Source organism: Crocodylus siamensis, chromosome 14 (assembly GCF_052110815.1).
Source record: "Crocodylus siamensis isolate JL-2025a chromosome 14, ASM5211081v1, whole genome shotgun sequence".
Taxonomy (NCBI): domain Eukaryota; kingdom Metazoa; phylum Chordata; order Crocodylia; family Crocodylidae; genus Crocodylus; species Crocodylus siamensis.
In genome coordinates, this window is record NC_143408.1 from 26,028,075 (window position 1) to 26,053,461 (window position 25,387).

At 48.3% G+C, this 25,387-nt stretch overlaps 1 protein-coding gene across 7 annotated transcripts in view; it reads left to right on the forward strand.

Moving 5' to 3' along the window:
- Window positions 1-25,387, forward strand: part of NCAM1 (neural cell adhesion molecule 1) — a 214,709-nt gene that overhangs the window by 175,093 nt on the left and 14,229 nt on the right. For 3 of the 7 annotated variants that reach the window (XM_090027742.1, XM_090027743.1, XM_090027745.1), the window contains 3 exons: window positions 838-879; window positions 14,337-14,461; window positions 17,716-17,896. In XM_090027742.1, coding sequence (XP_089883868.1) covers window positions 838-879; window positions 14,337-14,461; window positions 17,716-17,896 — 348 coding nt within the window. Of the gene's footprint in view, window positions 1-837; window positions 880-14,336; window positions 14,462-17,715; window positions 17,897-21,066; window positions 21,443-25,387 lie in introns of those variants that run through there. The other 4 variants (XM_090027744.1, XM_090027746.1, XM_090027747.1 and 1 more) reach the window with 3 other exon arrangements.

Genomic DNA, 25,387 nt, shown 5'->3' on the forward strand with positions numbered 1-25,387 from the left:
CTTGCTGCTGCTTTTTTGCTCGCTTTCCACTTTGCAGCCAGGACTGTGCAGAAGGCTGTGCAAACCCTTGGGAGTTAGCTTATGGTTTTAGAGAGGTCTCAATGTCCTTGAGAGGACTTGGGTAACTAGTGGGTGCTTCTTTGTATAATAGGACCCCCCAGTTTGGTTAGATGGATGACAAGTGTGGATGAAATATAAAACTTCAGCCTTCAAAGCATAAACTCCCCTTAAATAATGAGGTGAAGTAACGTCATCCAGGTCTATCCCATCATTATCCTTGCACTTCCTCTGGCCACCTTCTTTTGGTGCTGTCCAGTGTCGGAGTCTGGATGTTGGACCCAGCAGTCCTCTTACAACTCTAGCATTGGAGCAGCCAGAGACGAGTGTAGGACGAATGTGGACTGGGCTTTGGAGAACCCGGGGGAGGACTGCGTTGAAGACTCCAGGAGAAACCACAGCCATTTCAGCTGGTTCCTTCTTGAGGATTTGATCTCAGGGGGAAGGGGTACAGGCCCCTCAGAGAAACCAGGGCATGGTACAGGTCCATCATAGGCCTCTGAGACCCGCATAAGTTGTGTCCTTAATTTCCAAAGGAGACCCTTATCACTTGCCTGCGTTGAGGGTGCTCCAGGGCGGGGGGCAGAGACGCCGAGTTCAATGCATCTTCCACGGAGTTTGCAAGTGATGCTTCCAAATCTGGGCCAGGGGCTTGGTGCAGCCCTCAATCCCTCCTCTCCCCCATTAGCTTTCATCCCTTTCTCTCTTATTCCCTCCATAATTTATTTTCATGTTATGCTTCACCTTTACATGTCCTGTCTATCCTTCATGTTTCCATAGCAACCCAGCCTCCTACTGAATCCAAAAGCACAGAGCCGGCAAGTGAGTAAACGGGAACTGCTCCCCCTCGGTCTGAGTGCTGCTTGTTACAGCATAGCTCTTCCATCGAGGCAATTAAACCCTGCGCCTCATTATTTTAATGTCTGTTAACCAACAGTCTGGCATTAATGGATGTGTAAACACGTTGGCGCTAAGGACCCAGCATGCCACCCCCAGCCTTCTAAGCATGTGGTGGAAATTGGAGATGCCGGGTTTACGAGAAGCACAGGAAATGTTTTAATTAAAAAAAGCAATATAGCTGCTCAGAACTGACAGCATCCCGTCAGTGAGCGATGCCGCTTGCTTCCCAACAATGGTCTTCCATGCCGGTTTTCCATCAGGCACGTTTAGAGAAGCAGGGAGGGAAATCCGGTTGCAGCTGCAGAGGTGAAAATGAGAGGAAGGTCAGGAGATGGCTCCTTGCCAAGGAAAAGACCACACGGGAGCAGAGCGCCTGGGTGAGGCCTGCTGTAATCATTTCTCTCACCCTCGATATCTCGGTGGCATGTCGAAGGAAGATCTCAGGAACTCAGCAGCAATTCCATATCAAGAAGCATGGGTTTCCCTGCTGTCTCGGTCCAAGTGATTATATGGCCCTTGTCCACCATAACAGCTGAGCGACTTGCGGCCTGTCAGAGATTTTGTCCTGCGAGGTGTAGACAAGGTGTCCCCTACTTGGGGGGGCACAAAAGTACGGGCTGAGTTTAACGCCTGGTGTAAGATGTCTCAAGGAGCCCGTAGCTGTGCTGGGAATAGAACCAGGTTCCCCTGAATCTCTGCTCAGTGCACATCCTTTCGGGGAAGGGGCATACCACAGTGATGAGCTCCTTAGAGTAAGAACAGTTGCTAAAATGGCAACTTTTTACTGGCTAATTGTATAAACAAAGCAGCTGTCTTTAAATAAAGCCCCTTTAAGCTGAGAGTCCAGCAAAAGTGAGCCTGTATGCTGGCCATGTGAGCATGCGTATGGGTTGGCCCGCATCTATAGGAGACTGATGGCAGCCCATACACCACGCACAGTCTGAGCAGATACTTGCAGTATGATCCTGGGAGATGAGGCAAGATGATTTTTAGTGAGACCTAGCTTTACAACTCTGCACACACTGGGGTCTCAGGCAGCTGCACAGATGTGTGTTGAAGAACAAATCACCGCTACAAACCCGGTGAGCTTACTCTGATTTTCAGTAACACTCCATGCATGTGTGTGCGTGCGCGCGTGTGTGTGAGTGAGTGTGTATGCACACGTGTGCTCTTTGAGGTGAAACTGTTTATTTGCAGTGGGCTCCAAGCCGTGCAGTGGAAATACTAAACGCATGAAATACACGCTACTTTTAGATAACATGATTTTAGGGGCAGAATGGCGTTTGGTTAGTCTGCCACTGACAAAGAAGCTAAAAGCAGGGTTTGTATCCCTAGCGTAGTCTGTGGTCTTGCATACCACATGAACTGTCCTTTTATCTGCTAGCAGCCACAGCTAACAGTTTCCTCCTCTCAGTGCTTTGAAGTGGCAGCAGTTCCATTTTGCAGAAGGATACTTTTCATTCTGATCACACCTTTCTCTGAGCTTTTGTGGAGGGGTTGAGAACGGGGCCAGGCAATAGACAGGTGGACTAACACAGATTTTCTTTCCCTCTTCCAGGAAGCAGAGAGTGATTACAGTTGCTTTCCCCAATTTCTGGACGCTTAAGAATCCAGAAATCTCCTTTCAGAAATTTTAACTATTTTAGACATCCATGGAGCACCCCTTGTTCCTTAGCAGAAACACGCTTTGCTTTCTCATGCAAGTTAGTACCTAGGCAACCATTTCCATCCAGAAACTTCAGCAAACAGCAGTACATAGGATTTCATTCCTCACCATGAATGGGAGCTCAGCTCTTGACCCTTACAAGCAGTGCAAATCTTGTCATCTCCTGCCTCATTGTCATTAGTTTATATAGTACACTGATGTAAATAGCATCCACGTTCACTGCTACACTGAGCTGTTCGCAGCATGGTGATGGCTATAAAGACAAAAAAAAAGAGGCTCTGGAACCAGGCAGCTGTTTGAGAGGCTTTGCCCTAGTTTATTCTCATCAGTGCTGCTGCCAGCTGAAGTATGGCCCTGACCTTGCTATTTTAGCTGGAGAGAGGATGAAATTTAAGGCAAACAAAAAATAGAATAGCTACTTAACACCATTAAGAGAGGAAAAGAACGCGGATCCTCACCCACAAACCGGTCTTATCGTTTGAAGCTGTCTCCATGACCGAATCCCCTCTGCCCATTAGTTGTAAGCTGAAGGAATAAAGTGAGACTCGGTGGAACCTGGACACGTATCCTTGTCCTCAGCTGTCCTTCAGCTCCGGATCTCCCTTCTGGAAGAAGTGAAAGCGACTAAGCTTCACTTTCCCTAAGCTTCCCCCCCTCCAGGATGGAGTGCAGGCCCCATGTATTTGCCAAAAACCAAAAAAATCCATATGCATAACTTTCCAGCGACTCATCTGAAAATGGGCAGAAAAAAAAGATTTCTTGGCTGGCGTAGTCTGCCCACCTGGAGATCTGTCATGCTGAGTATGACATAATTACAAAGGAAGAGAAGATGAAAGCATGTGATGGGTAAATTCTGTTCAGATTGTGTGTTTTGTAACCATTGGTGCTTTCCCAAGTGAGCACAACCATGTAGCTTGCCAAAGAATAGCATTAGATAGACCAAGATCTGGTTTCTCGTTTCCACCAAGGCACTGCTGAAATGCTATAAAGTAATCTTAGTATAGATGGCCGTGATGCTTAATGTATGTCCAGGGATAGAGAAATTCTTTTCATGAAAAGGGAGAGGTTTAAAGCAGCCAGTGATTTGGAAAGTGGACAATCAAGAATAGAGACAGTGTTTCTACCAGCTCTGCTGTTCCTCCTGTCCTGCATCCCCTGCCATACAGTCTGTCCACTTGTCCATCACCCTCAGCAACATCCCCGCCTTCCCTGTGCCATGCCAGTTGTCATCCTCATCTTCCAGTGCAATGCATTTCCACCTGCCCCCTCACTCATGGAGCATCACGTTATCAATGGGGATGCCTTCTGTATGATTTGTTTTGTGCCGTGGATTTTGAGCCTGGATGCATTGGGTGGGGTTCACACTCTCGCAGTGCTGGTGGCTAGACTTAGTGGGTCCCTGTTGCTTATTGATGATGGTCAGCTTTGACTTCAGAAATAGAAATGGAAATGTGGACTCTCTCCCTGCTGTTCTCATTTAGGAGGAAAGGAAAATCTGTCGATACCCCTCCAGCCTCGTTGAACTGGGGGCAACGGTTGTGCCCTGTGTCTCCTCGGATACCTGCATTGTCTCTGAATAACATGTCTTCCCTTTTTCTTTTCAACAGTCTTGTGGATCCCTCCGGCTATCCAAGCTCTGAGACAACGGTCTCATTTTGATAATGTTTATTCATTCCTTGACTTGGTATTAATAAGCAGCAATGCAGCTGTGCCTAACGCTTAATGGTGTCATAACGCCAATGCTTTCTATGGTTTAATATTCTTATATTTCCAGGCAAATTTACTGTCTCCCCAGTGTTTCTTATATATGCTGGCTAATTTAATTTTTTTTTATATATATATATATATATATATATTTTATTTAGTCTGTAATTCTGTTGTCGATTTTTTTCCCTTGCCCATTGTTTACATCAGTTTTTTAATTTTTTTGTATTTTCCATGTGACCTCCTCCACTTTCCTTTCAACCAATCATGTGCGTGCGTATCATGTGACTTTGTCATGTGGCTTGCATGGTGCTGATGATGTCGTCCACGCTGGTGAACAGAAGGTAAAAACAAACTTTGTTCTGATTGGTTGACTAGAACTGGGGGGAACAAAACAACCCCAGCAACTAGGGCCCTCCAAATTCCATCGTTCAAAATTTCTTCTACAGACTTCCCAGAGATATTGCTCACCACCTCTGTCTGCATGTGACAAGCTAAAATCCAACCACCTGCACTGAGCTCGAAAAATAGCTTTATGCTCAGCAAATAAACCATGGCTTAATCATTTGCTTCATGCAGTGTGAGGGTGCCACAGAGTCAGCTCCCTGGGCACAGCACAACCCTTTAGACCTGATATAGGAGACATCCTGGGCCTCGAAGTTGGTGACAAACCTCCCGTTGACTTCAGTGGGGCTGAGATTTCATCCTCTCGATCTCCTCGCTCACTCTTCTGAACTTACGGACTGGTTCCGGGCCATAAAACTCCTTGTGCCTCCCATTATTTCAGCAACATTTTGCTTACCTTCCTTTTCTAGTCCAGCTGTTGCAGTGGTTTCCTCCTCTCTTCCTCCAGGAGGCTCTACATTTTTAATAACGTAATGAATAGAGCATATCCTCAGAAAAGCAAGTCCTTTACAAACACATCCCATTCTGAAATAAGACAGAAAGCTCTTGTGATGAGAAAAGCTTAAATGGAGTCAGAGTGGGAATTTGGGGGTTGTAATGCTATGTGTGTGGGTCTATGCTCCTAGGACCATTGCTGCCCCCGTTTTAATGTATTTTTCCATATCAGAAGGCATCTAGAGCAGCAGTGCTCAACCTTTCGGCCCCACAGACTGGATCCGTCGTGGAGCTGGCACTCAGGCTTGGTCCTCAGGCTGCCTCAGCCTGGCCCCACCTGCCCAGATTGGGCCCCACATGCTCGATCTAGCACACAGGGCCGTGTTGTCTCCCTAGGTCCAGAAATTTGGCAGCAGGGGAGCGGCAATTAATGCTTCCACATCTCCCCCATCACTAAATTTGTGGACCCATGGAGAGCCTAGCAGGTCAGATAACACGGCTCCTTAGGCCAGGGGTTGAGCACCCTGGATGCAGAGCATTGCTTACCAAAATCTCTCCCACAAATTTGTCACAGTCAGGAAAAAGGATTAACTTAGCTCAGAAGTTATTGTGATGTTCATAATAACTGGTGGTCTCCACGAAACCAGGAAGCAAATGACTGACCCTTGCAGCTAAGGTGATAAAGCAACTCTAATTAAAGCTTGAGGCAGTAAGAAAAGAATTATTAATGCTGTGATTGTTGCAACCTCACATAACGCTCGATGCACACCCTATCGAGGTGGGGGGGAAACCCCTGCCTTTCTGCTTCCCCGGGTAGGACCCAAAAACCATTTGGAAACACATGAAGCAAATGACTTTTTAATCCATTAGCAGTGCATCCTCTTGCTATTCTGGACCACAGCCAGGAGGAAAGCATTTGGGCTCGGGTTTGCCAGGAAACAAAACTAACCCAGTAACCTTCCCATGTTTCCGCATGCATGGAAGCCGTCCCTTCTCTAGGCCCTTCTCCCTCTCTGAAAACAGATTGGGCGACATCCATGAGGAGTGAAGACTTGGCTGTCTTGTTTCGCATGTCCTTTTGGTTTTGTGCTGTTTGCTTCTCTTGTGTGCATTATGAAGTCTTCCTTCCTCTTCTCTCTCACTTCGTGCATTTCCCACACGCGATGACTGGGACGCGTAGATGTGGTTGACGCCGGTTTCAAATTGTGGTGGCACTGGTCACAGTTTAGTCCCATTTACACAGTGGCCGAGGGATGGGAAGTAAGCAGTTCCCTGAATCACACATTGCTAAAATGGAAGGGAGAGGGGATAGCAGGTTTTAACTGTCCGCACTCTGTGCCTGGATCTTGCATTGGTGCCAGCTTGGCAAGAACATTAACGAGCAATTTGAATGCCTCGGTTTTCTGGTACCTAATGGAGCCTGTGTTTTTTTAAAAGATGGACACAACGCATTTTGAAATCAGGCCACTTTAAGGAATTATAGCATTGTTACATTCTCCTGAAAATCCCAGGCCACATACATCTAAGATTAGATGAAAGAAGCACTTGATTTTTTTTTTTTTTTTTTGAAAAGCAACCTTATAAAATGGATATGAGGAAAAATGCATGCCTACGTGTGTGGGATTGACGGCAGCAGGATTTTTCTGATGCTAATGATCTATCAGGAAACAGAACAAGGAATGATATTTGCAGCTGCTCTTCCAAAGTTAAGCAATTGTAATCCCACGTGCTTCATGGTAATTCAGAAATCTCCACCAACTTGCGTCAGGCACAGATGTTTAGGTCAGGCAAAATTGCTCTTCATGCAGCATCACGTATGGGAGTGTCGTTATGCTGGCCTGACTTCAGCAATGCCCCTCCACCTGGGTTATGCCTGTTTTCAGCATCTGCTTTCAATGCAGATGCTGTTCTGGCATTTCCAGCAGAACAAAGCATTGGTTTATCTTCCAAAAGTTTCCAGCATGGATCCTGAATGAAATACTGCAGTAGGTCCATAGGAATTTCCTGTGATGCACCGTGCAAAATAATCCCATATGCATTGAAAATGGGCAGATACAACGTAATAGATGTTCAATAGTCCAACAGCCATGCAAAACAGCAAACTTGGAAGTGAAGATTCAGCCAACTGGATCAGACTTTTGGGTCCATCAAGCTCAGGGTCCTGCCTGTGACAGGAGCCTACACCAGATAATTCAGAGGGAGGTGTGAGAACGCACCAGCAGGCCTCTGTACAATACTGTGGCTCTCTGCAGTATCCAGCAGTGCTACTGTGGATGCAGTCAACCTCCAAGGAGGACCAGGGGCAGGTGAATATGTTCAAGAGCAAGTTTTCTTGTGTAAGCAATTCTGGTCCTAAAGGCAAGAGATGAGAGACACACAACCTTACAGAGAAATGTGGGAGCAGAGACAAACCTGCTGTGGAACAAGGAGATTCTCTGGTTTTCCGCGAGGTGTTGCTGAGTTTTGAATCCTGGTTCTTTTATACCCTGTCCTGTCATACAACGGCAGGCTAGAAGCGGGGGATGAGCCTTCAGAATCACGGCCTGCAAGACGGTGATCTTTCCTGAGGCTGTTCAAGCTCTCCTCATGCTCAACTCAGGAGAGAACAGTCCTCCCCTACCACTTTCAGTCTCCACTGTGTGTCTGGGATTCTCATCTTTGGGCTGAAAGGAAAACTATTGTCCCTTTTTTGCCCTTGGGTGTCATTGGAGCCTCACAGTCAGCGTCTCAGGCTTCAAACCTTTCCCATTCAAAGCCATCATAGAACCTCCTCCTGTCCGGGGCCACCACCCGCTACCCCTGCACCATCCCATGAAAAGATGAAAGCAGAGCCAGAGATGCTATAGTTCTTCTTGTGCACCAGAGCAACTTCCAAGTAGAGTGCAGTTGTAAATCAGGAATGCGGAGAAAGTTCAGCAGACATCCTTCCTTGGGCCCAATTGAGTCATTATCAAGAAGTTTCTAATAAGGGTCCCAAATTGCACAGGTGACCTGAGCTTTTGCCAGAAGTAGCCCCAGCGGCCACGGTGTAAATGGAAAGTCCACTAGCATGCGACTCCCTACTAACGCACCCTTGCTTTCCAGCCCTTTCTTCCCGTAGGCGAGATGCATGCTCTGAGCATGAGTGCTCTCTAACCTCCTTATAATGACTTTTCTCTTCAGCTACTGACACTTTCACTTACGATAGGAATGCTGGTTCTGCTGGACTAAACTTCTTTACACTAAACTTCTTCCTCCTTCGACTGCAACGTCACACTAACCCGGTTTTGTTTTACAGCCCCTGTATATGGATTGCTCCTGTCTGTTTAAGATAAACACATGCTTAATGGAAATGTTGTTCACTTGCGTTTGTACTGTTCTGATTTTTGGTTCCAAACATGCTGTAGATAGTCACTGGCCGTATGGTGATGTTTCCAATAGTAGGAGACTACTTTGTCAAGAAGGGATAAAACAGGATCCTGTGGCAGAAACGGAAACCAGGCAGTTTTAATTGGAAATTATTTTCAGTAGACGGGGTGATCAGTCTTTGGAACAGCTTCTTAAGGGATCTAGTGACTTCGCCATCGCTTGAAAACCGCAAATAAGATGGAGCAGCTTTCTAGAAGACTTGCATCTGTTCTACCCCATTATTGGGCTTGGTGCAGGAATCGCTGGGTGAAAATCCCTCACCCATGAAATGCAGGAGGTCAGGCATGATGACAGTGGTCCCTCTTGGTCTTAATAACTTTATTTGTTAATAATTGTCTCTCCACTATGGGGTTATGGTGCAAAGGAATAAGGAGCAGTGCTGATTTGGTGTTTTCCAGTTCTCAGTTGAGCCCTTAACCAAGTATGTCAAAGACTCAGCAGCATGGTGCTGGAATCATGGATCGGAGCTGCTTTGAATAGCTGAGAAGTGACTTAGTCCAGTGTAGGTAACAATCAACATCCTTAATTTCTGGGAGCTAGTTCCTAATGTGAAAAAGCACTTAGCCTCCCTATAAATAACAGCTGGGTTGGGTAAAGCTCTTGCTTCTGCCTTGGTTAATTATTGGTTAATAGTTGAGCTGCAGTTATTTCCACTGTAGTTTTCTCAATTTGAATCAACGTAATGAAAACCAGCAATAACCTTCGTGCTCATATTCCCGTTCAGGGTAGGGTGGGGGTGGGGGCAGTCTGTTAGAGTTTGGGGAACACACAGGAGAAGTTGCTGGGCGTATATTTGTCATCCAGTCAGTCAGAGCTCATTTGTTTCCATTTAATCTGCACTCTGTAATGGCATCCACCCTCCAAGCACTTGTAATTTCTGGAGAAACCTAGGCTGAAATGAGAATTGCCAACATCTAGCCTCAGTAAACGGGCAGTAAAGATAATGAAAAACCTCTCTGACTGAAAAACTAGCTGGCCAATTTGGTAATCAGTTAATCGTCAAGTCCTTTGTCCTTTCCTGTGGCAGAGCACAGCTGGCATTAATGCAGAGGCCTATGTATAAAGCAGTCCTTGTGCTGTAGGGCAGGAGAAGCACTGAGAATATACTTGAGAGCAGTTGAAAGAAGTCCTTTTGCATGTTGTTCACTATGGGGTGGGCCCAGGGATCCTGCAAGAGCTGCAAGCATGGGCACCTAAATCCTCCAGGCTTGCTTTCTGATCCATGCAGGTGGTCCCTCCGACACAACTGTCACCCTCGGCGGGTGGGAAGGCTTTGGAGTGACCGTTCCTGCCATCACAGAGATGCTGTTGCTGGGTCTGGGAAGAGCCGAGGGAATAAAAGGGAAAACAAAGGGTAGAATAATGGAGGATCCCACCTTCAAGAACAACAAATACTTCTATGCAAAGATGTACCAGAAACCCAGAGAGTCTTAAACGTATTGGGGAGATGTCCCTTCTCAGAGCAGCTGCAGAGTGGGGGTTTACCTGCAAGAGAAGCTAATAGGCTTCTAATTTAAAGCAAGGCCATAACAAGCCTGGTTTAGTCTACCACAGCAATACTTGGGCCATGTCCCTGAGCCACAGGTGGCTTTTCAGGAGGTGCCACAGCATTTCCATTTGGAGCTTGTTTCCCTCAATTCACCCCTGGCTTTGTGTGCCGTTGTGACCTTTTGGCTAGCACTGATTGCTCATATGGGTCCCGAGCCACTCAGAACTGAGTGTCGCTCGTCTAAAGTTACCGTTTGGGCCAAGTTTTGGGTCTTCTCATTGTGGCTTTACAAAAGCCTGTTGAGGTTTGGGACTTAGAAAAGCCTTATGGATATTAGCAGTGGTAGAGTGATGTCAGAGCCATGATGCTCCTGGCATGATGCAAAAAGCAAGGATTTTGGGGGGTGATACCTTTTATCGGCTTCCAGAGGGTTTAACGCTTGGCAGGCCACCTGCATGGCCTGCTAGCAGCTGGTAGCAGAAAATACCAGCATAAAAGTACAAACTGGTAACCTTGGGGTCTGGGGGGGAGCCCTTCTTCCCAGTGGGAATCCTGCAGTTTCTTAGTGAGGGGCCACTGTGAAAGCTATAGTGTTCGCTGTTCATCCGAACAAGAGCTGCAGGCTTGTTAACCCTCAGCTGTTTGTGATGGGATGTGCCAGAGCAACGTGATAGATTGGACTTTGCCATTCCAGGTGTTGGGCCAGGCAGAACAGCTGTGAACTGTAGCAAGGCAGGATCTGGCCTGTGTGGCTGTCTTGAAAATGCATCCTGCTACCCTTGGGCACGTTTGTCAGTCTCTTGTGCAGCATCAGGTAGTGCTGCTCGGTGTGACAGGTGCATTGGCAGAGCTGTGGGGCTCTGAGCCAGACTAGCATGAGTTGCTGAGGTTCAAATGGATGGGCATGGAAGAGGGTGCCAGGCTGACAAATCTGGGAATGCAGCAGCCCATCTGGGTGGAGAGAGTGGCAGAGCTGGGTATGGGGACTGCCTGCCTCTCTTGGCTCTAGTATCCCGGTGCTGGCACTAAAAAACGCTCAAGTTTAATAAATATTAATACCCCAAAGTGCCCTATCTCTGTATAATTATAGTTGACAAAGATGCTTTTTTTGTGTGTCACTGCTCTAATCATTATATAAAATATCTGAGAGAGTGAAGGCTCTGTGATGAGACCAGCGGATAGAGTATAATTAATCCTCAGAGTTTGCTGGGAGCCCTGCCTGCTGACTGCAGCTGAAATGTAAGCTTTAATTTACAAATAATTATAGCACTTGTTTTTCTAAAATTATCCATAATGAAGTCAATCGGACTGTCCTTCTGCAACACAGGCACATGTGAGGAATCTAAAAATAATCTCAACCATAAAACCCTGGTCAGTAAATCCATAGCATCCTGTAAGGCCCGTAGAGCAAGCCAAAACATTGCAGTCTAAACTGAGGCTTAGCATTGCTTGCATACGCAAGTGATCTTCATTTGCTTATACTAATTAAGGGAAGACCCAATGCAAATTACCCAGGAGTTTATGAATAATAAAGAAGCCAAGATAATGGCATCAGGAAATGTTTTTCCTTCATTTATTTTGACAACTGTAATCTATTTTCCATTATTTATAACAATCTGTTGTAATGTACTACGAGCAAGTGTACCGCAGTATGTTTGCAAAACTAGCAGAAGTCTTAGCGAAACCTCGCTACTGCCCCTGCTATGAAGTCTTTGTTGAGAAGAGAGTTAGAGCTGGCTCTTTAAGTGTGAATTACATGCTTTGTTGAAGCCAAGAGAAAGACTCTTTTGTTGCTGTTGGCTTGGATCAGGCTCGTTCTGAAGCCTGCGTTTAATTTTATAGGCTGCAGTTGTCCTATGTCTCTCTGATAGAATATTTTTTTTAGTTTTCCCCATCAGGTAATCTCGGTAGGAAGCACCAAAAGGGTGCAGAGTTCACTGCAGGCAGTAACCAGTGAATGTCTCATGGGGGAGGGATGTTGATTCAGTAGGTTTTCCTGGAGAAAATGGAGATGTGGTCAGTCTACAGGTATTGATCACCAAAGGAAGCGTCACTTCCTTAGACCTGGCTCTACCATTGCTTTGTCAGCAGCCATCGGGGGCTGAAGCACTGCGTAGCAGTCCCAGTCAAAGGCACGTCGACAAGAGCAAACGGCAAGGCAGACATAAATCGCTTTGCACAGCTAAGGTGGAGCGTGGCGTGCGGGGGTTGACAACTATTGATTTAACCTTCCCGTTGCGACCCGGTCACATCATCAGGCAGGCAGGTGGGGGGAGACCACACGGAGAGTGTGAGAGAGGCATGGCAAAGCCAGCAAGCAACCAGCCGCATGTGGGTCCGAAGTGGCGTGAAAGGTGTGCGATTTACCCTAGTCAAGCATCTGCAACAGAGAAAGGACTGATAATCACTCGTATGCTGCAACCTGATTTAAGTAATGCAGATGAGGGAAAGGACACTTTAGTAGGCAAGTCTGATGCTCTGAGCTTGGACCAAAACAAGAGCCTGGGTTTGTGTCCTGCTGGGTCAGCTGGGCACTCGCACAGCCCCCGGTAGTATAATAAATGGCACTTTGTGCTTTGAATTAGTTATCCGTACAATGCTTCAGGTTTTCTTGCTGGGAATAGAGTCCAAGACTGGCTGCCTGGCTAAAGGCACAGAGCAAGAAATCTATCCCAGTCTGGGGCACATACTTGCTCAGGGAGTGGTCACTGGTGATTGAGAAGACTGTTCATTAATAATTCCTTTCCTCCAGACAGGTGGTCTCAAAGGGGGAAGCATTCCTCAGGTACCTGGAGACACGACGGGTGCCCACTGGGCTGTTCAGAAGCTCCAAGGCCTCTAACCCCCATTAAATTAGTGGCCCCAAGTGACCCCAGAGTCGATTACTCGCATTTGCAAGTAAAACTATAGTGAATGAATGGGGTTGCTTTGTTTTCTCTCAGGCTCTAGCCTTGCGGACTCCAGCTGGGCTCAACAAGTCCAGCTCAGCTCTGTGCTTCCCCAGTAACCAAGATGGGTATCAGCCCCATACTCTCCCCAGCTCAGCAGGGCCACACGGGCTGAATTGAGCTGCTAAGAATTGGGCACAGCAATGGAAATATGGATTAACCACTTGGTTGATAGAGGGAGAAAGGAGGGGGAAGAAGCCACGCTGGGTTCACAAGGCTGAAAGGAGTACGGTGGTTAACAGACTGCTTGTTAGCGTAACATTGCAACGTGTAGCTAGTTCATAGCATCAGAGATCACGTTATTCTCTGGGCTGAATCATCTCTGATTTTCAGTGCGGCCCATAAATGTTTCTCCTTAGGATGGCTGAGTCGAGATGCATTTTGCCTCTTGTCCTGACCAAGCCCACGTGCACAAAAACTTCCCTGTTTCCCCTGGAGCCTCTGTCTTGTAACCATTTTCTTTTTCCCTTTGTGCCTGAACAAAACCTGTTCCTAGAGAGGGCCCCATAGCAGATGAGGCAGGGCTCAGGAAGGACTGGCACAACATCCCCATGTGCAGTGCAGGGGAGACCATGGAGTTTTCTGTGGCAGAGGTTTCTGGGCAGGAAGCTCCCCTTGCCAGTGTAACACTGAGCTCACCTGACCTGACACAAAGCCACATAACAGATGTCAGCCAGGACAGCAGCAAGGTCTTCCCTGTCACAGCACTGTTTCTGCAAGAGAGGAAGGACGAGAGTAAGGCTGGTGCAGAGATGCTTGTAATGTTGTAAGGCCATTGCCCGATCCCTTCGCCATCATGACTATTAGTTACATTGGGCAAAAAATATTCCAGTCCAGTATAAATAGCTTTCCATGGTGAGAAGTGCAGGGCAAGCGTGTGCTGTTCTCTTTGTAGTGGGGAGATAACAGCTTGGTAATTTCAGCTTTGAACTGGATGTGAGCTTGATTCTTGTTCTGTTTGAAAAGTGGATTAATAGAAGCAGGACTCGTCGTGGGGGAAGGGGAAATGTCCCCTGCGGGATGTGTACAAACCCGATGGACAGGAATTGACTCTTGCCATGTGCCTGGTCAATAGTGGGAACCACTAGCAAATGCAGAAACGGACAGAAGCAGCCCTGTGCAAATGGAAATTCTTGATTGCAAGGATATTAGATGTTAGATATTGTGCCTCATGGCAAATACTGGCACAGCCCAGGAGTTGGGGCACCTCAAGGGCCAGAGCTGGAGTGGGGGGTGGTCACCTGTCCTGAGGCAATTCAGGCCGGGTGACTGCTTTGTGGGTTAAACAGCTGGAAATGAAATGTCTGAAACATCATTCTTGCAGGGGAACCCAGCGCACCCAAGCTGGAGGGCCAGATGGGAGAAGATGGAAACTCCATTAAAGTGAACCTCATCAAGCAGGATGATGGAGGCTCCCCAATCAGACACTACCTGATCAAGTACAAAGCTGTAAGTACAAGCTGTGCCCTGTGGTTGCAAGACTATCTTCATTACTCTTGGCTGGTTATCTAAGTAACACTGAAGAAAGCTGTTCCTGTCTTAGAGACTTGCTCTGCAAGGTTGTCTTCAAAGCAGGCCTTTTGAACCCCAAAGAGCTTAGTCTAGGCATGACATAGGACACAGCAGGCAAATAGGATAAGCATAAGGAGGAGGTTGGACAGGGAGATAAATATTGTACAGTTTCATAAAAAAAATAGTCCTGGCTTCAACACTTGCCCCTTGATGGGCCGGTTCCCTCCATCTCCACTGGCCTGATGGCATATATAACTACGGTGGTAACATGGACAGTAGATCTGTTTTCCCCATGTCATTACCCAGCTTGGGGAAACAAAGGGCAGTGTTTGTGCAAATATTCAGGCCTGAGACGCTCATGCTGCTGCCAGCTGAGCAAGCAAAGACGGCTTTAACCTTGGCCTCTGCTAGCTAGGCAATGTTGGTGCTGTCAGGTCTCCGTCAGGAAAAACACTGCTCACAAAAGACGTGACAGCCGAGCGAGGCCACAAGAATAGGACTGTGATGAAGCAGCTCAAGGACCTGGCAGTCTTTACGGCTGAGGAAGCTTCACCAAAACCTACTGCTGCTTTTTCTGTTGTCAGTGCAAGCTGTCCCAGCATTAGTGCTCCCGGGGGCAGTTAAATGGCACCAGGGCTGTAGGAGGAAGTGCAGCAGTTCTCCGGCTGTTCTTATCCTGGCAGCCCTGGTGGGAATTAAATCTCTGCCCGCTGCTGGAAAAGCAATTTGTCTTTGGGGGGCCTGTCTGACAGGCATGCTGGGAACGAGTGGCCCTCCCCACGCTCGAAACGATGCAGCCTCCCAAACTCTCCCAGCAGGCAGGGCTTATTCAGGAGAATTCTTCACGGGTGTTTCAGTGCCAGGTAGAGATGGAGACACTTGCTATCTTGCCCAAGCACCTCCTGGGGCCTGGCTGAGGTAGCATCCTTCGTAAGTTCTCGTTTTTTGTTTTTTTTCCAATTACTTGCTAAGAAGCATCTGTTCTTCTTCCCGCTAACACACGTTCCCCCAGGATGAGATCCCACCCAGTCCCTCGCCTTCCAGAATCGCCCGGTGCCTTCTCCCTGCTCCTCTCCTTCACCAAACCCGATTGGCCAGTGAGATGTGGGTGCATTTCAAGGATGCGCGGATGCCACAGTGGTCAGTGCCATGCAAACCACTGAGTACATACTTTGGGTGCTGGTGTGAGGCCTCACTGATGGGCGTGGGGTCAGTGGCAGCTGATGCAGCCAACGTCACAGCTGTTCCTACCTGAGACAGGCTTTCCTCTCCTCCCTGAAGAAGAAGACAAGTGCCTTGAATATTTTACAGCAACAATGCTAAGAACAGGATGGCTTTAGTTGTGCTTGCTCCTGCATGGGCCATCCTGCTCCAGAGACAACTTCCTGATTCACTGAGGCTGAAAATATCAAGAGGGAGCAACTCGCCTATTAGCCACCAATTTGCCCCTCTGCCTCCATGCAGAGATGATATTCTAGAGCTGGCTTTTTTCCCTGATTAAATCCCTCACAGGATTGTCAGCCTTCTCTACTGCCAGGGCTCTAATCTTAGCATTGTGGTAATTTCTCCATTACTGTAAGCTTTACAACACAACGGAGCATCTTTTTAAATGATGTGCTGTAGCACAAGCCAGAGGCGTGGGCGTGATGGAGCAATGGTGCGGTGCCATTCTTGGGCCTGTGTTAGGCGGGAGACGGGAGCAGGTGGTCAGAATGACCTTGCCCAGCTTCAGAACCAATGAAGACCATTGTGTTCATTGCCCTTGAGGCCAGTGTTACCAGCAGCCTGCATGGCTTTCTCTTGAGCTTCATTGCCTGGCCATGGCTCCGCAACTGTGTACATTTCCTCCAGGATCTTAAGACTTTTCCTTGTACTGCTGTAGATTTGTCCTCAGCTCATCTGCTAGTATGGTTATGGCCCAATTGCTATAAACCACACTAGCTAGGCCAAGCAAGCTCTATACAAAATGGCTTCCTTTTTCCCATGAATGGCTTAAAGCGTTATTGCAAATAACTGGCTTGCCTGTAAGTACTTCTAGATGGAGTACTGTGTACAGGTGGCGAGGGAAACGTGGTATCTTCCTTGGCAGTAGTTGTTACACCCAGCACATACAGTGTGAACACAACCCCCTGGGGATAAAGTTCCTGCAATAGTGTGCATTTCAGCTGCTATAGAGCTAGCATGATTTATAACTCAGGTTAGTCCTGGCCTTTATGTGGCTCAGACATTTCTAGGGGTGGAAGGGATCAAGCAGCTGGTCTTGGGGACGCAGCAGTTCCCTGGCATTACTGACTCAGGACGCGAGGCAAAAGTTGCTGCTTGAGGATAATGACAAATAGCAGGAGTTACCACAAGCCTTCAGACTGTATTTCCCCAGTGCAAGAACAGAGGCCGTGAATGCCCTCTTCCACCACGTAGAAAGTACCCTGGACTCCCAAGCGCGCCCAAAGATCTGGGTGCCCTATCCCCATGATATCCAGGTTTAGGTATCCTGATCCCTCTAGAAATGTAGGACTGGGAAGGACCTTCTGGGCTGTGGAGTCCTGTCCCCTGCCTTTCCAGGCAACCGTCCAGCTAGTGAGCCCCCAGATTTGTCCCCTCCAGCCCCTCTCACACCAGAGCCACACCACACCTTACGAAAAGAAAGACACCAATGTAAAACACAGGAGAGATAGGGGTCCCGTCAGTGCCTTGTCGCTGCAAGGGCAGAGAAGTTATTAGGGTAAAATACTCTTGAAAGTGGCTCTATTAGTGTTTAAATGGAGCGCAGTCAATAGACTGATCATCTGGGCCAGATCTCTGCTCAGGTGCCTCTTGACTTCTAAGTGGTTTAAGTTCTCCAGAGCCTCTGGAGATCTCCAGCCGCAGAGGTGCACACACAGGGTCACCCCACTAACCAGCTGTGAGCGGAGATCTGCTTTCTTGGGACACGGTCGCATCACGCTGGCAATGAGTAGGGAAGGTGCTGGTCAGCTTTACAGACTCTCCATCAAGGGGCCTACCCCTAGGATCAGGCTGAACTGCATCTGCAGCAGGTTCCTCACTTGGTCCCCTACATTTTCTGAGAAGCCAGAGTTGATCAGGAGTCTCCCCATCTCCCCAGCCCTTTGTGGTGTATTAGTTCATCAGTTCCCACCATTGACACCCCATAACGTGTTCTGCATTCCCACCTGTCCTCTCGCACGCTCCAGAAGCATTCCTCCGAATGGAAGCCAGAGATCCGGCTCCCCTCCGACAGCGACCACGTCATGCTCAAGTCCCTTGACTGGAACACAGAGTACGAGGTCTACGTGGTTGCAGAGAACCAGCAAGGGAAGTCCAAGGCCGCACACTATGCTTTCAAGACCTCCGCTCAACCGACTGTCATCCCAGGTACGACAGCCACAAGCTTTACCGTTGTTTTCTGCTTCCAATTAATGCAACAGTGCTGCATCCCTCAATGTGCCTGAGTAAACCCTGACAAGTCGCTTGCTTAAAACCATTATCATAATTGGTTACCCATCCAAAGCTTAGTGTTGCCTTGTACATACCAGTGCTATAATCCAAGTTATGGTATGTACAGCACCGCAAGCTGCTGGTAGGAATGCTCCATGCGGATTTGTAGGAAATAGCTGCTCTAGCAGGACAGTCAGATGAGAAGAGCAAGGGATAGGAAGCTGTGCTGGAAACCTGTAAGCAGCAAAGCAAGGGGAAAACTCAGTTATCTGTAACTTGCCTTTTGCCACAGATTTCCCTTCCCTTCTGCTTGCTTATTGCTCAGTCATTGTTCCAACTCAATCGCCAGTGGCATAAAGGCATGAAGAGCTGCCTGGCAAGGTTAGGCACTTTCTGTGAATGGCCTTCATTAAATGAAATGGAGATCAAATTAAAGCACTTCCCAAAGCAAAATGGTTGCTAAAATAATTACACTGGATATAGCCTGTTAGGCAAAAGAAATCAAACGGCATCAGCAGCCCCTTTGGAAGCTGTTGCTTCAGACAGACCAGGGCATTCTTTATCGAGTTTCTCTCTCTACAAAATGAGACACAAGCACAAACATTGCAAAGGCCAAATAGCCCTGGATAGCCCAGGGACGCTAGCAGTTTGGTAGTCCATAGGGAGTGTTAAAAGCTCATTAGCATTCCCTGTCCAGGTCTCTCTAACCCAACCTAATGATCCAGCCATAGAAATCCCTTCCAAGGTAAGCCTTGGGGCCGGCTGCACTTCCAAGTCCAAACCCCAGCGCGCAGGGCTGAAAGCTGGCAGGCAGGACAGCATGTTGCGTCGCCCGAGTGACCAGCTCTGCGTGGAGATCATGGCTGGTGACCTGTTCTGCAGGGAGTGTTTCAGTTTGTTTCCTTTAGCACTTCCTCTGAGTCGCACTTTCTGCACCCAAACAGCCCAGTCTTTCCCTCTAGCTGAGACTGGAGGCCTTGGTCTTGCCCTACCCTTTCCTGAGGGATACAGCTAAGAGCTTGTGCAGTTTGCATGACGAAATTTCGCTCGATTAAGCCGACGGGCAGCATTAAGCATATAAATGAGTGACCTGTTAACACTGGATGCTTGGGGCTTGAGAGAGATGGGAATGCGTGCTTAACAAGTCTAGTTTCGGGTGGAAGGACACTCAGTAACACATTAAACAACTCACCTTCAGTTTTGCATTTCCAACAGCTCTAATACTTATTACCCTCATATATTTGAAGGACAACCGGGACTGATGTGCTGGAGGATTGGGCTGGATGTTTTATAAGGTCATTTCAGTTTTAGGCAGCCAATGGCAGTAGGCTGGGAACAGCAGAAAGCTGGTTCTTGTATTTCCCTGTAGGTGAAGATGCAAAGTGCTGAGTAGTGCTTCAGTTCCTCCAAGCTTTTGTGTGAGCCCCAGTACAAACTCCCTGTCCTGGCACTGCCTCTTAGCATTTTGCCGTGGTCCAGAGGAGTGCCAGGGTCTGTCTGGGACAGCTGGGATGATCTGCTCCAGGTGTTTGGGGTACCCAGAAGCCAGGCAGCTCGGCTCTGTTGTAATGCATCTGGGCAGTGAAGGGGAGTGGGAGGATGAAGGATGAGCTCAAGCAAGCCCCGTGGAGCAGCTGCCCTTTGAAGTGGCAGGCAGAGCACAAAGATGGCAAGGACAGAAACTGTGCCAGAAAGCCATAGGCAGGGGGGACTAGAAGGCCTCTTCTCCCATCTCACAGCATTGGCTTGATTCACTTGACAGAGAATCCCCGTTTTGAATCAGCCTGCATTGTAAATACCATTACTCAGAAACCCTGCCTACCTAGGAGCTGTCCAAGTGAGCTCCTTGACAAGAGTCTCCTGCCACGTCAGTCCCATAGACCGCAGTGCCCAGGCTCTGTCCTCCCCGAACAGAGGCGTCCGGTTTTAGATGGAAGTGGAGTGCCGGGCGGTTGGGGTTACCGGCAGGAGGTTGTTACTTGGTCGTGGGTTGGACTGCGGTGAATTTTAGGCCTTTGAAGGTGTTTGCATTGGCAGCCCCCTGGGCAGAGCCCCAGAGGGACAGAACACTGGGCCGAATCCCGAGCTCCTGTGAACTGGCACAGCTCCACTGACGCCCAGGCCGCTCTGCCAGTTTGTGCCAGCTGGGGATCTGTGCGTCACTGCCGTGGGGTCACTTGTAGCTTTTATGGAGAGTTCAGGATTTGCATTTCCGTTTTAGAATAAGCCCTCCGGCAAAGGTCAGAGCTGATGTCTCCCACTCAGCAGGGCTCCAGTTGACGTAGGATTAAGCCCTTTCATGGAGGCAAAACATATACTCATTACAGAGTCCCTTGTTATCCTCCTTGGTGTGGTTTTACGGCGCCTTCAAGGTGATTGTGAGGAGAAGGGTCATTATGAAAGCAATATGCTTAGGAGGCAGTTTACAGATTCCAATAAGTGGAGACTGATTTCTCTGCAGAAGCACCACGGTTGTATTTCTGACTCCGTCTTGCCTTGGCAGGGCTGTAATCACCGGTATCCATCACCCACGCCCTTGGCACGGGAGCTGTGGGTGGGGGCTTGGGCAGGAGGGTAGGTGGAGTGTCTGTGGCTGGGAGACGTTTTCTTAGCAGAAGGCAGCGTTGTCCTTTCAAATACCAGCTAATCAATTCCGCGCGTTCCACGTTCGAGCCTCCTGTTCCATCGTGTCATTGATTTTAATCCCATTTGCTTGCTATCCCCAAGCCCCGAGTTCGAACCCGCTGCGCTGCTTCTGGCATTGCCGAGCTTTGGAGCCAGCCTTTGTGTTGGTGTTACTGCGCTGCTGCACTTCTCTAACCTTGAGCCATTTTTAATTTACTAAGTTAAATAAACCTTTAATTCTTATGTTTTCTATATTTATGACCTAATTTTTTTCTTTTCTTTTTTTTTTTATCTATTTTTTTTCTCCTTCTCTGTCTTCCTTTCTTCCTCGTCCTTTTCCCACCCCCTGGTTCCTTTCCTGTGTCTGTCGTCATACATGTCACCTTGGACTTCACGGGGAACACCCACACTTGCCACATGCACCAAATTTGTTTTCAAACAACCATTTTTCCATCCTGGGACCCATTGTTTGGCACCTGCAGCGACCTTGGGAAGCCCATCAACGTCGTCCTCCTTTGTCTCATTGCTTCTTTCTGCAGTGACTCTGCTTTTGCTCTGTTAGAAACTTTAAAAGCAAAACGCAACAAAAAAACCCCACAAAACAAACAACAAACAAATTTGCTTAAACGGGCCTGGCTTCCAGCCAGGAAAGCAGGAAAGCAGCTAGTTTCCTTTGGAGGATCATATCAGTAAAGATAAAACATAAACACCACAGATCATTGTATGCAAAAGATTCAGTATTTTGTAATGAGGATAAAAGAGAGGGGTTTCCAACCAAGCATTTTCTCTTTAACATTTTTTTCTGTGTCGCTTATAATGACTTTGCCCTTTTTTTTTAAATGAATGTAAAGAAAATGGTTTGTTGGCTTTTTTCTTCTTCTTTTTGATCATAGGAAAGTATAATATTTAAAGCCTTTTGAAGTCCGGGTCTCTATTGGCTTTTCACATTTCTGTTTCTGATCACCACCTCTTGCACCTACCTATGAATGATAGTGCAAAAAAGCAACAATGATGCCTACATGTTTTCTAAAGCCCCATCCTGAAACCTAAACCCACAGATTTTTAAAAAGGGAAAGAAAACTTCTTGATTATGGTCCTTTCAAGTGCCCAGACTGGAAGGCCTCCCCGCTCCCACCCCGCCAAAAAGGGGCTGTTGTGGGTAGGTTAAAACCCTTGGCCATCAGAAAGTCCCTTCAACACGTTGGTCTGTACTAAAGCATCTTGTTGAGAACTGTATTAAAGGATTTAATTGTCCTTTCACACGGCTGAGTGCTTGGAACCCGCTGCCCACTGCGTAATCAAGTATCTCCCAGCCCAGAGGGGTCTGGGATATAATGCAGCTCACAAGCATACTGATTTGCAGTGGACCCTTGTCTAGCATTGTCTGGCTATCCACTCCTGCATTGTCCACTTCCATCAAGATACGGCTTCCCCCGTCCACCCCTTTTAACTGAAAAGATTAGCTGGGGTCACGTAACCTGACAGTCTAAACTGTTATTACCGAACCTTAACAATATTCCTGGTTAACTGTGCATGAGACACCCCGCCAGACAGGATTAATCAGTGGTGTGAATTGATGCACTATATGCAGCTTCGTTATCAAGTCCTGTGTGTTGCATTTCATTCAAGCAATTTCAGTTGACCCTTTGTTTTTCTTTTGAAAGTGGTCTCCCTCAGGAGTTGTCTTTGTGATGGGAAACCCAGTTAGCTCTGTCGCGTCTTTAAGCCTTTCTGAAAATGGGACACTGTCTCTCCAAGGGCCTGGGGATATTCTGGATGAGATTGTGAACATGCTTTGGACATGGTTGTGAAACGTCTGTACAAAATCTCTCTAACGCTATCATTGCTCACGAATGGGATTAATTTCTTTCTAACACAATCTTCCCTGTTGGGGACAAGACACACAACCCCCCCATTAATCTCGTCTAACTAAACATTTATGCACTGCACGTAATTCTCTAGCTGTGTTCAAAATACAGTCGGACCTTGTTCAATGGAATCTGTGACATCCTCTTCTATTTGGAACCATAAACACAAACTTCCTACAAGCTTAACCTGCCCACAGATGGGGTTTTCTTTAGAGAAGGACATGGCCCTTTCTCTCCGATGCTTTGCAGTCTATCCAGTACATGGCAACACCAAATGCACCTGTGATCTTTTCAATGGCAGCGTCTCTTCACCTCTGCATAGGTGGTTAAAGCAGCACGTAGCTCAGAGAGGGCTGTGGGTACCTCGGAGAGCTGCTGCATCACTTGCCATGCAAACATACGAAGTGCCTGGGACAGGGTTAACGCCACGTGCATTTAACTCAAACGTTAGCTGAGGCTCGGTGGGTAAAAGCCCCAGTTTTTGAGCGATGTAGCAAAGGTTTCTGGGGGGAAGTCTGTCCAGCTGGACCATTGTTTTAGGGTCAAGCGCGATTTCCCCATGGAGTGCTCCCCAGGCCAGTTCTGTGGGGCAACAAAAAAAAAAAAAAAAAAAGGACAAATTCAGCCAAGTTTGGTTTGAGCCTCATCTTAGCAGGTGCCCTGTCACAGCCAGAGCTGTTCCTCACTGCCTACATGGTGGCCACCGTGGAGGAGCACAGAAGCTCGCTGCCGATACCTGTTACATTGCACTGTCCCAGTGCAGCAAAGATTTAGTCATGTCCAATGAAAGTGGCTGTAACACAAGGTCCCTCGGCAGCTTCCAGCTCCTGCTGCACTTCGTGGTTTCCTCTGTGTATCCACAGTAATAAAAACATCACCAAGGTTTTTGCTACTGCTTTGCAGGGATTATTTGGTGGTACATGTCAGGTCCTTGGGGTTGTCACCAGAGAGATTTGATAGGATCCCAGGCGTAACTGTTGCTTGAGTGGCCGTGGTTCTCAGAGAAGCCACCTGTCTTTTCTGAGTGTGCAGTTGCGATCCAAGTGCAGATCAGGGAGCCAGAGAGGGATAAATGCTCGGATCGTTGGCAGGTCCCAAGCTGGGTGAGCACAAATCACACCTGCTAAAAGAGCACTGAACCTTAGCTCTTGGAAACATTAGCCCTGTCTCACTGGCTCGTCATAGGATGAACTACCTGGCCTGTGGAGTTCCAGCTCCTGCTGTCCCTCCGGGAAGGGCTAAAGCCTAAAGTGCTTGGTTTCAAAGATGCCTCTTCAGGCATGACCTTGGCTACACTGATTTATCAGCAGTTGCTAGCTGATGAGGCTTTGCTCTGCTGCGACTCAGCTGCACTTGCTCAGCGTCCACCTGACTCTGCTGGGCCACAGCATGTGTCTGCAGCTTTCGGAGAACAGCTGGAGGTTCTCCAGCTAGTGCAGTTGGAAGCAGCAGCCCTCTAGCCAGGGACACCGGGTAGATGGCAGCCCTGGTAAGCTCCAGCTGCATATCGTGGGGGTCTGAAATGTGCCATTTCCCACCCACCCACCCCCCTGCAAAAGAGGGCAGGGTAGTGCCATGCATGCGTACCTGGAAGCGGGCCTGCAAGTCATTCGTGAGCACACCCACTTCACAGCACCTCAGCAGCCACTGCCGTGCTCTTTGTGGCTTTGGGATGCCAGCAACCGGGACTAAAGCAAGCAGGAACTGATTGGAGTCGCGCGTGGCGTTCACGTGGGATGAACAGTAGCTTGCGGTTGCAACTGCTGCTTTTCTCAGCACACGGGCGGCAGTGGAGTCCGGCATGGTAAAAATGGCTGCTTCCCTGGGCTGGCTTTTCCCTCCTCTTCTCCACGGCACTGACTGTGCATCGTCTGCGCTGCTCCCTTCCCCGCAAGCCACCACAGAGCCCCCGAGATGCTCCGCAGCCTCCTCTCCGTGGTCCGTGCGTCTGCCTCCATCCAGTCCTCTTTGTATCCTGCCTATACCCCCGCATCCTACGCGTGCGGTAGCCGAAATGCTCACCAGGAGGGTATAGCCGAGTGTTACCGTCCTCCTCTGATGGGATGGACGCGCATGTAAGATGCAAAACCCATGGGCTGTTGTATTGTGCGCTGCCAGGAGGGCAGCTAGAAGGGGCTCTCTTGTTAGAAGCTCGTATTCCATTGATAAATCATTTGCATTAATAAAAAAGCGGTTTTTTTTCACTTCTTTAGAACGAAAGCCTCCCAGAATGTTTTTAAGCCCTGTGTCCATTTGTTTGGCCTGGACAGGGGACCCCCCCCCCCATTCAGCACAAAAGTAGCACAAAGGGAGCATTGGCTTGGCCCAGCCTTTTCCAAGCCAACAGGCTCTGGCAGCGTTTTAGGGAGCACTGAAGGTTTCTGGGAAATTCCTTCCCCAAAGGCTTGATCCAGCACCTCTTGGAAGGTTTTTTGCCAATGAGCTTTGGCTTAGGCCAGTATTAAGGGTCCCAGATGGGTAGGGGTTTCCCATAGGCACAGAGCGACCGAGTCCAATCCCACTGAGTTGGGCATGGCCTGACCTTATTTAAATGTAGTGAGTCACTTTATTCAAGCTAGATGTGTCCTGTCATAGAGGCAGAGGATGAACTGCCTGCTCCCATCTCCCCCGAGTGTTCAACAAGGAACAGGCACATGACAGGCAAGGGGAAAACCCACATATCTCGAGGTCATGGGGCCACTGGGCTCCAAGATCATTCTCGGCTGCTGTGCTCATGGCCGTGGGCTCCAAGCACCGTAGCCTTGCAGTGCAGGGGAGGAATTAGATTTTTGAAACCCGAGCCAGTCTGGGTGAGCTGGGAGTCCCTGGGAGGTGGTGGTGCTCACGAGCCCTCAGAAGAGTCAGTGCCAGGCCCGAGGTTCTTTCCAGCCTGTGCTGCAGGCCGCTGCTTTAAATAACCTTGAAAGTACCGCAG